General features: G+C 33.9%; 1 protein-coding gene across 1 annotated transcript in view; it reads right to left on the bottom strand.

Moving 5' to 3' along the window:
- Window positions 1-12,145, bottom strand: part of KCNH5 (potassium voltage-gated channel subfamily H member 5) — a 352,997-nt gene that overhangs the window by 96,805 nt on the left and 244,047 nt on the right. The window contains exon 9 of the mRNA XM_057488394.1: window positions 1,322-1,574. Within this exon, the coding sequence (XP_057344377.1) occupies window positions 1,322-1,574 (253 nt within the window). The remainder of the gene's footprint in view (window positions 1-1,321; window positions 1,575-12,145) is intronic.

The raw sequence follows: 12,145 nt of genomic DNA, 5'->3' as shown, positions 1-12,145 counted from the left end.
GTGCTGACTCTAAAAATACTGTATGAATTTTTCTTGCAAAAATAAAAAATAAAAATAGTTCCTAAATGAAATTTCACCATAACTGTAATGTAATTTCTAACCAGTTAAGGAAAGGTTTACAAACAATATTGTTCAGTCATTTGCAACCCTATTTTATATAACTTACAAATTTTCCTGAACTTGTTTTCCTAGGAAGGGTCATTCCTTCTTAGTTCTCAACTCTTGCCTTTTTTGGGTAATTGCAGTTTCTAAAATACATCAGTCGTACTTTTACTTATGAGCATAAGTGGCATTCAAGCTATGGTAGGTTGACCTCGGTAGCTAAAAAATCTAATAGTTGAAAAATTGAGCTCATTTTTCATGGGACACAAGCCATGAAAAATATGTTCAAAATGGAGTTGACATCCTGCAAATCTAACTCATTTTACTTTAGAGAAAAGCAAGGGATGATTCTTCTCTGACCCTATTATTGCTTCCTTTAAATTTATATGGATTTCATGAACCTGCTGCAGATATTTGAGCAGAAAATGATTGGAAATATCGTTTAGCATTCTTTTACCTATATAAATTAGACTGTCCCCAAACATGTAATTAAAAAAAATTTTGTCACTTCCATACACTACCACTGACTTTTTCTTATTAATACATCTACGGTCTCTGAATTTTTAGATAAATTTACTATCGGCTAAATAATTTACCTGGTTCATGAATGGATAGAAACCAGCTTTATAAACCTAATTTAGTTGCATTATAAGTACTCCAATATAATAGATGAAATTCATTTACCTCTTCATCTCTCTTAGTCACTCCTTAGGTCCACTGTGATGAGGCACTAAGATTTAGAGTAAGATGATCTGTACTCAGGCCCTCACTCACTCACTCACTAACTGGTAAGCCGCTAAACTTTCCTGAGCCTCACTTTGCTCATCTCTAAAGAAAAGTATTGAAGTAAGCAGCTTCTTTTGCCCTCTGAGACTAGCATTCTGTGTTACTAACCTGACCATCATTTCAGAAGCCATTTTCACAGTTACCAACATGGTGGTACAAGCCACCTTTGGCTGTGATCAGCTCTAGTCTAAATGGTATTGTTCTATGTTGCCAAAGAAAGCTTAATCAAACCCTCATGCAGCCCATTAAGCTGTAACCAGTACTAATGTTCTTTGCTGAAACAGCATTACTAGTTTTCACTAAGATTCATCATCTCATTAGTGGTCCAATTTCCAAAGTTACCAAGCAAAGGAAATGTTTCATAAGAAACCTGAGAAGCAAAATCTCTAAAACTGTTACACATTTGCTACTACATTAGGAAGGTTCACAGTACCTAAGATAGCCACCACCTCATCATCCTGGATGACTTCCAAGGATCCTGATACCACAAAGCAGAGGGCATCCACACTTTCTCCAGCATGGTAAATGAGGTCCCCAGGAGCACAGTGAATAGTTTGGAACTCTACCGCCAAGGCACGCAGACACCCATCGCTGGCCAATCGAAAAGCAGGATGTTCATTAAAAACCTTCCGGTTTAGATGAACACAGATATCAGCTCTCATATCCTTGGGACAGATGGAGAGGACCTGAAGAAAGTGAAAGATGAATAAGTGAGAAGAAAAAGGAAAGGACCTACTTCAGAAAAAAAGTCATCTAACAAATACTTATCTGCAGAACACTGCACTAGATATTGGAAAGGCCAAGTTAAAAGACATGGCTCTGTTCTCTAGGACCTAACAATCCAGGGAGATGGGCTGAGGAGCATATGGACCTTTACAATCCAGCACCACACAGTACAGTTTTTAATTGGGTATAGATCTCCTCATAGAAAGAACAGAGTGTTTAGGTGGTCACAACAAGTCTCAGAAAAAATGTCTAGTCTCTGTTTTAGAATTTTTTCATAAAAAATCAAAATTCAGGATAATGAACTTGTTCCATATTGGGAGTAGATTCATATCAACCAGTTATAAGAAAATAAAATCAACAGAAGCACCCTTGCAACTTGTTATGCTGGCAACTGGCTGTTATAACTCCACTTTTTATGTTTTTCACTCTGAAATATTTTCATTTTACAAATGGACTTATGTCCAGGGAGTGAAAACAGTATGCACCACTCTTCTGTGGGCCTTAGGCAACTGGAAATGTCAATGCCCGCAAGGTGGGCACATCATTTTGCATGGCAGCCCTTGCTCATTTTGGTCTTTCACTCCTAAAGACTGCTGAGGGCAACAGCAAAATACAAGCTTTAGGCATCCTTTAGAAGAGCAAACAAATGGCAAAAACATACCTAGAGAGCTAGGATTAGAGAGTTTTTATTGCCTGCAGCTTTCAGAGCAGGCAATTTAAAAACTAGATTAAAATGGACATTATCATCACATTTAATCAGAGCATCATTGAGCAAGATGGGATGACAGAGTCAGTATTACCCACTTTAAAGTTGCATGTGCAAACTCAGGATCCTCTTCCAACCCTGTGGTAAACTATTCCTTATATTGAGAAATGCTTTTCTTTGATAGGCTTTCAATTTTTCAAGCTGAAGTCTAAACTAACTTCTCCCATTAAGTTGTACTGAACAATGTTTAATATAAAATAGTTTTCTTTCCTGTACTAATTGCATTTTAGCCTTTTAAAAAATTACTTACGGCTGGAAATATCCTAAGTATTCCGTTTATTTGGGGCTCACTATCAAGAAAAGCTGGTTGCTTCCCTGCGTAGAAGATGAGTCCATCATAAATGCGTTACCTAAATTGTGCTTCAGTGTCCCTTTCCTTAACCTTTCCTAATACTGTACATATTATTTCACATCACTTAGGCATTTCTCTGGGATTTTCTCATACTGCTTTGAATTCCTGTAAGCAGGAGCCATCAGCTACCTAACTCTTGGAAGTCTCATTTTTGAGGAAAGGAATGCCTAACAGAAATTTAAGAGCAGTTGACTTCCTCCATATCAGTTTTTTTCCACAATAATTTTCTTTAATATATTAATTTTTAGTGGCTTCTGACAAAAACAGTTGTGCAATAGGCACTAACTGAGTTCTCCTACGGGTCATGCCACTGAATTAAACCCCTAGAACTAGTTGGATAAATTAGACACTGTCTTTCCCTTGGAAGAGACAGCCATGAAGTAGGGGGAGGTAGGCATGCAAAGAGACAATTATAACACAATGAGGAAAGTGCTATGACAGTGTATGGCCAGGGTGAATGGGGGTGCATGTTGCCTAGAAGTCATTACTTATGACTTTGAGGCAGCATAAAAGATCAGGCTCAAGAGGACCCAGGTCTGGGTACAAATCTATCACTTAATACCTCTGTAACCTAAATAATTTAATCTCTCTAAGCCTCATCTATGAAATGGGATGATAGTGCCTATTTCATAGGCTCATTGCAAGAATTAAATAGAAGGGTTTAATGTAACTTATTCACTACGTAAGAATTTGTTCTCCATGTAAGAACTTGTTTGTTATGCCTCAGAAGATTGGAGACTGACGAAAATTAGGCTTGGGGTGGATTAATGATTGTGCATTGAGCATTGACCCCCCTATACAGAATTTTATTGTTGTTAACAACCATTTGATCAATAAATATGAGAGATGCCCTCACAAAAAAAAAAAAAAAAAAGTACACACTTCCAATTGTAAAATAAATAAGTAACCGGGATGTAATGGATAGCATAAGGAATATAGTCAAAATATTGTAACAACTTGGTAGGGTGATAGCTGGTACCTAGAATTATCATGTATATAAATGTTGAATCACTATGTTGTACACCTGAAACTAATGTAATGTAATACTGTGTGTCAACTACCCTTCAATAAAAAATAATTATCTACAAAAAAAAAAAAAAAGTAGAAGGGTTTAGCCCAGCTTACCCTTGCACATGGTAGGAACTAAAGAAATGCTAGTTTTCATTATCTCTATTGAGCCTAAGAATTCCTACAGTTTATGTTGCTTTAGCTCTCTAGAAAAGTACTTTGCTTTTCTTTGTTTTCCACCCTGACTAAATTCTGTATCTTGGCTGTTTGATGACTTTCCAGGCAAAACTAAGAAAATATTTCAGCATGAATCTGAAGTTATTTCAAGCACTAGCTGAAGTTAATGTTTTACTCAACTTGAAAATGAAATTAGTATTAGGAAGGCAAAAAGGTAAAAAAATTGAAAAATATATACACACATGCATAAACATTACACTGAACAGCTTAATGGGAAAATGGATCATTCTATTTCTATTCCATTTCCCTTACAGGATTTCAACTGTTTTAGATTCATTTTGGTAATAGCCATTTTTTTTATTTCTTTTAATTTAATTCCTTTTAATTATTTCTTTCAGGATTCATGCAGCAAATGAAATCTTCCAATGTTTGCAATATTCTTTGTTTAGTGGCATGGCAAAAGAGGTTTTTATTACACTTTAAGTGCATCTTTCTTTTTTTCATTTTACTTCACTTATGACACTAACTCATTTATTATTTTGATTGATGGTATATACTAAAGTCTAGATGTCATAAGGTGACAAGTTAAAACTAAGTGTTAAGTTAGACCGAAGTCATACCCAGTGGCAAGCTTTTTCCCCATCGTAGATAGAGCATGTGGCTTACGGTGTATCTCTCATCAAAATATGGGTATAGTGTTATTTTTCTGTAAACGAAAGGACTGGTAAGTGTTTTAGGCAAGGTAAAATTTAGCTTGACATGATAAAATAAAATTACAATTCAAGACGAATCTAACATCTAGTCCATAGTCCCAGTTTCAATACACTATGCCTTGAATGTGATATCCAATCTCTTGTGGGTAGGTTCCTAATGGGTATCTAATAGTAATAAACAAATGAAATTACATTTAAGTAGAAAATATGTGGGTAAAAATGACTTTTACTGTCTCTAAAGTTGTTTATTTATCCCCTCTACATGTTAGGATAGTTATAAATTAAAGATTCTTAAGAGAGTTAAGTTTTTCTCTTGGAAAGAGTTACGGCATATATAAAGAATCATTTTTAGAATTCTGTAAACCAACCCTGAATAAAAAAGAAAAGGAACACTACAGTTTGATAAAGAAAACTTTTTGAAAGAATTTATGATACCAGTTCCACTGAACCCAAGATCAAGAGGTATCTTAAGAACTATCCTTTAGGTACCAAAGACCTAACCTCAACAATGTGATAGAGAACTTTTAGTAAAACACAAATATGACTATGTTACCTTGCTTTCTTAAAATATCGCTGGCTTGTTTCTCCACCAGGCAAAGCTAAAGTCCTCACCAAGCATATGAGGCTCTTTATGATGGGAGCCTCCACCAGCCACATCCCTTACTACCTTCCTCCAGCCCTGCATGCCAGTCACAGGATATTTCTCACCTCTCTAAACCTGCCATACTCTCTCATGACTCTGCTTTGCATATGCTGCTTTTTTTGACTGGCATATCCCATCCTCCCTTCTCTGCCTAGGCACCTCTGATTCATCCATCAAAGCACAGATTATTCCTCTCTCTGTCATAAATACAATTTATACACAGCTCTAGCATAGAATTTGGTAATGTATAAAAGGGGAAAATGAGAGTAAGAGGGACTGTGATCTGTATTTTTTTAAATAATAGTACACATTAAATTATCAAAGAATTGAAAGGACTTTAGCTCAGAGACTTCACATTTTTATTTTCAGCAGCAAAATCATTTTTGGTTTTTTAATGAAGTCTTACCTTATGCCCAATATAGAAAGCTGATATAAGCAGAATTATTCTGGGTGAAGCTCTGGTGGGAAAGCAGAGTCCCAACAGGGCTCCACAGAGGTACACTCAATCATTCACTTAACTCATGGTTATTAAACACTGGTTATGTGCAAGTTACACGCTGGCTCCTATGCAGGCCCTCTAAATCCACGAACAAAAATTCTCACAGTGCTTGTCACCCTGGGGCTTTCAGTAAGAGAGAACTTGAAAAAATCACTGTTTCTAGTCTGATGCCCCATTTCACACAAGGCAAATTATAGCATAAAGATTATGGGACTAACTCACGGGCTCTCAATAAATTACTAGCAACCCCCAAAACTTGGGTTCCAGCTCTTAAGCCATGTCTCCTCAAAGCTCCACCAGGAATAAAATATAACATCTGGTATTATCTGATATTTTCTAGTTCTTTGTGTACTACAAAAATATGAATTCTGATTTCTGAAAATCATTCAAAGTACAGTTAGTCAAAGTACGGTTTATTTATCAGGAAATTACTAATGTCTCCCCACTGTCAGCACCACAGAACAGCCTAGATTTCTTTCCAAATTTGTTTCAGTTCTAAACAATTTAATTTCAGCTCCAATAAATGTCTTGCATATGTTAGTGTGTCGATAAAGACATAAGGATTCACTGGCAAATTATTTATTTACCTCATTACTATCTCACAAAAAGAAGTCATCTTATTTGGGATATAGGTTTTCATGTATATGCAAAAAGGATCTAAGCTAGATATTAGCATACAGTAAACATTGGTAGTTGCCATTCTTCTTAGGTCCCTTCTTCCATCACTTTCATCCATTATGATGTTAGTTTTCATGTATATGCGAAAAGGATCTAAGCTAGATATTAGCATAGAGTAAAAATTGGTAGTTGTCATACTTCTTAGGTCCCTTCTTCCATCACTTGCATTCATTATGGTGTTAGTAATGTTGCAAAAGCTTATAAGAAGAGTGAGATTAAGTACTTTAAAAAACAGTTAAATCAAGACACTCCTGAGGAAATAGTTGACTAAAGAGAGTCACAACGCTTTATCCTCTCCTACTCACTCTTTGAATTACTTTAAAAAGCATTTTAACAATCATTATACAAAATATAGGAAATTAAAAACCATAAAGAAGAAAATAAAATTTTTCCATTATTTATATACATTTACATAGGTATACATCATTTCCATAAAACTTGAATCTCTAATGTTTTATTTCCTGCTTAAATCACCTGGTATATTATAATCATTTGCCATGCCATGAAATACTGATTTAAAAAAATTATTTCAATCATTGCATAATACTCCATCATATAATTAAAGCAAAATGAATTTAACCACTGCCTTATAACTGGATATCAAGGTTTTTAGTTTCCCGTTTCATAAATTAAGTTATAACAAATACCTATATCACATTGTCTAAGGACACATTTTTTTACAAGAAAAATTAGTGGGTAAAATATAAAAACATTTTTAAGTCTCTTGATAAACAGCTTCCCAGAAAGGTAAACCAAATTACACTCTAAAAAGTAGTAGATGAGAGTATCTTACATCTTTTTTAATAACTCCCTCTGAAATCTTTCATCTGTATTTGTCAGAAAAAAAGGCAATTTCACCTGAAACAAAAGTATAATTGTATAGTGTAATGGGACAGAGGCTGGAGACCTTCAATCTTTGGAACTAGTCTTCTATCACTATTCCACAGATTGGTCACTTTAATCAATCTATAACACATTTCTAATGGGAAAATGGGAAAAATGGGCTTAATTCTACTTTAAAATGCCTGAAGGTAGTGAATTAAACAAGGCTCCCTCTCAAGGTCTCTTAATGCTCTTAAATACATTTATTATTTATTTATAATAATAAATTTTTAATAAATAGGTTTATTAAATATCTATAAAGTCCCCCATCAGAAGTAATGTATTATCAGCTATTTTTAATAATAATTGATAAATGGAGATGATCCCCCTGTTTTCTTTTTTAGGACAAAGGAATAAATGCATTAAGGACATTTTGATAGGCTTGAACCTTCAACTGATCTTCAAAATCCCTGCTTCATTTGATGCAGTTAAGTTGTGCATTGCTAATTAATCTCTCCTCACCAGTCCAACTGAATTGGTATTAAGTTAGTGAAAATCAGTGGAAAGATTCAGCCAAGTGAAATTTGCACATATAACATTTTTACAATCCTTCCTGGGAATGAGGAGTTCAAACATTGCCAACAAATGAAGTAGAGTCCTCTACAGGAATTCAATTCTCATTCATTTTATGGGAAGAAATGAAAGCTCACCTTATTTTGTAAGAAAAAAAAAAGCAGAGGCAGGCAGTCATGTGGACTAAGAGACAGGAGCTGTCTGCATGTTAGTCTGATGATTTCTGGGGTTATCAAAACCTCCAAGGAATTAACTCGGGAAAAATGTAATGAAATAAAACCAAAGCAAATTAACTTCCATTTAACTTCCATTTCTTTTTAAAATAAAAGGTCGTATTTAGCAACAGAAGACTGCTCTAACCAGTGAGAGATTATAGGTTAAAATTTGTGGGTTTCACTTCAGAGATAAATTTCCTGCAAATAGACCACATACAAAAGTGAGACTTAGGTTTTTCTTTAAAAAATACAGAACCAATTCTACCAAGTTTTTATGGTTTTGATTTTGCAATAAAGCAAGTATTGAAAAGAAACAAATAGCAATTACCAATTTGTAACTTGTTAAAGCCCCTATTTTGGGCCACTGCTTTCCCAAAGTTAAGGTTCTGGATGAAATTTAGGGTTTCTATTGCTCTCTTTTCTTAATCTCATGTCTGTAATTTTTTATGTGTATATATTTTACTAAATAAGAATACTTTACCACCTGTCAAGATATTTTCTAAAATTAGAAATACATTTTAAAATATATTTGACTAATTACACACAAGAGTGGAAACAATATTGCATGATCTTTTTAAAGACCTCTTAAGACAAATGATGTTCCCAGCTTCTTTAAAAGAATTAGTTTCTCTCATGTACTGTGGTCGGAAGTGAACTGGCACTTCCATTACCTAGCTATACTGACAAAAGTTAAACATTTATATATATACCTTGGATCCAGCAATTCCACTTCTAGGTACATGACCAACAGAAATGTCTATATATATGCACCATAGCACATGAAGAAGAGTGTTTGTTTGTAGCAACACTATTCATAATAGCTCCAAACTGAAAATTACCCGAAGATCCATAAATATTAGAATAAACATATGGTGGCATATTTATGCAATAGACTGCTATACAGCAATGAAAGAGCGCTGCACATAACATAGATGAATCTCAACAACATGTCAGTTGAAAAAGAGCCTGACACAAAAGAGTATACTCACCATAATTCCGTTTATATAAAGTTCAACAACTGGCAAAATCAATAAGTGGTTTTGGAACCCAAAATATTGGTAACACCTGGAGAGAACACGGAAGGGCTTCTGGGTTCCGGTAGTAGGGCTTTTGAACCCACGTGTTCACTTTGTGAAAATTTTTCAAGCTGTTCATTTATGATGTAATTTTCCCACTTTTCATCATTATAGCATATTTCAATTTTAAAAGTTTACATACGCTATGATAACTATGTGAAGAGATGGATGTGTTATATAATTATTTGAATATGTATATGTAATCAAGTCATGTTGTACACCTTAAATATGATTTTTATTAAACACAAAAATACAGTTATTTTTAAACAAATAGGTATTTATCTAAAGAAGATGAATAAAACAGATATTGGAGCTGACAAATCAAGTGACAATTATTTCTAAAATGATTGTGATTATGAAAGCTTATGTCTCAACCTACTATCTTTCCAGTAGAGAGAGCAAACTCTACTCCCTAAAGGTATGCATTGGCTCTCTTTCAAGTTATTTATGCCATTTCATATATTTATACACATACATGCATATATACCAACTGTAAAATGTAAAGGTAGTCAAAGGAAGTCACAGAGTAGCAAATGAAGCAAAGGATATGTGGGTTGACTATTTATATTGTATCTAAATCCAAAAAGAATTTAAGATCTGATGATCCAATCATAAAAAAAAAATATATATATATATACACACACATATACATACACATATATATGCACAAATTACATACGTGTGTATATATACATATGTGTTTATATAGATAGATAAAATCAAGTATATATAAATAAAAACTAGAAACTCTTAAAAAAATTGGGAAATTATTAAAGTGGAAGAAAAACTAAATGAAATAAACAAATTACCAATGCTTAGACAACTGAAAATACACTGAAACATTTTTTCACAACTCTAACACTCACATATAGATTACTGATATGGTGGGTGTATACATATATCAATGTGTGTATGTGTAAGAAACCACGTACTCATAAAATCAGAAACCTTTCACAGAACATCAAGCTCCTCCACTCATTCTCCTAGTGTGCTGATATTCATCAGACTAAACCCCAATCAATATGTTCTTATTGAGTGAAGCCTGTTATGTTATTACTCATAGTTAAAATAGGGTGGTGATAGCAGATTGAGCTTTGTGATAAATTGAACCTTTCACTATTAGTAAAGCACCTCAGGAATTTAGCTCTTTGGGACCTGTGGAATAGACAAAAGGGTATAGTTATTTGACTATTTATATTCACAAGAATGCTTTCTAGCATTTTCTAATGCTGTAATTCATATATAAGTAAAATATAAAAAGCAACATATAAACTATAATAAATATAATAACAATATAATAGTACAGAAAATAAAAGTTTAAAAGTTAAGAAATGAAAAGCTTCAATTGAAAAAGAGATTTGTAATACATATATCCTACAAAGAAGTCATATCCAAGATATATGAAAAACTCCTATGAGTCAATAGAAAAAAGGTAGACTACCTGATTTAAAAAAAAAAAAGCTCAAGACTTGGACAATTTACAAGAGATTATCTAAATGGCAGTGTAATTTTAAAAAGTGATCAAAACCATTAAGTATGGAGAAATGCAAACTAAAACTACAATTAGATACCACTACACATACATCCACAATGGCTAAATATAAAAGGCTGACATTATCCAAGTCTTGGGGAACATGTGGGACAACTGAAACTCTCACGTATTCTACTAGGAATGTCAAGAGCACAGTCACTCTTCAAAACTCATTGATGACTTTTAATTAAACAAAACTCCTACCAATACTATAACCTATCAATTTCATTCCTATGTATATACAACAGAGAAGTATATATGTTCATAAAGATTTGTACAAGAATTTTGTAACATCTTTATTCATAATAGCCAAAAATTAGCATCCACCCTAATGCCCATCAGCAGTAGAAAGATCAGATAACTTTTGGCATATCCATACCATTGATACTACCTATGTACTGCATGATTCCATTTATTTGAAGTTCAGCATCAAAATAGTGGTTACAAGAAACAACCCAAATGTCCATCAGCTCATGAATGGGCAAACAAAGTGTGGTTAACCCATTTTATTCAGTCATATTCAGAATACCATTCAGTCATAAAAAGAAATGATATGTGCTACTTCATGAAAGAAACTTGAAAATTTGCTCATTGAAAGAAGCCAGTCACAAAAGGCCACATATCATTTGTGACGTGATTTCCACTTATACAAAACATCCAGAATCAGCAAGTGTATAGAGAAAGAAAGTAAATTAGCCCTTTATGATGTCTTGGGGGAGGGGGTATAGAAAGTACCTGGTAATGGGAACAGAGTTTCTTTTCAGGATGAAAATGCCTCTGAAAAGTGGTGATGGTTGCACAACCTTGTGAATATACAAAAAAACATTAAAGTGTACATTTTTTAATGGTGAATTTTATTATATGTTAATTATATCTCAGTTTTTTAAATAATGGTTACTTTGGCAGGGGCAGTAATTCTTTTGACAAGGCATTGGGGAGAGATTTCTGGGATGATATAAATTTTTTATCTTGATCCGGGTAGCAGTTACATGGTATATACATATGTGCAAATCTGTTTATCTGTATGCCTGTGATTTGTACATATTAAATGTGTATGTACATTTGTGTGTGTACCTTTCTATGATAAAATACTATTGGAAAATTTTTACTATCACCATTCTTGAACCACTAAAAATACTGGCATTAGGCAAATTTGCTCAAAAGTAAGTTAAACCACCTATGGAATAGAACATTGCAAAAAATATGACTACCTAATTGCATTCAATAATTATACAATACTGGATAGAGTGTCTATTGTATGTGAAACACAGATAGCAGGCAGCATTAGAAAAACAGCTCCAAACAGTTTCTGCATGCGGTTTGTCTACCAGTCCCACAAGGAAGACGAGACAAACTTGCAAGTGAGTCAAAGTTACAGGGAAAGGCTAGGGTGTTGCAAAGGCAAGCTGGTTTAGGGGAAATAGGCAGCAGCTCAGAAGAGGGCGTAAGTAAAGAATGTTTGGCAAAAGTAAGCTGTC

Source organism: Manis pentadactyla, chromosome 11 (assembly GCF_030020395.1).
Source record: "Manis pentadactyla isolate mManPen7 chromosome 11, mManPen7.hap1, whole genome shotgun sequence".
NCBI lineage: Eukaryota > Metazoa > Chordata > Mammalia > Pholidota > Manidae > Manis > Manis pentadactyla.
This window is presented reverse-complemented; position numbering and strand designations above follow the sequence as displayed.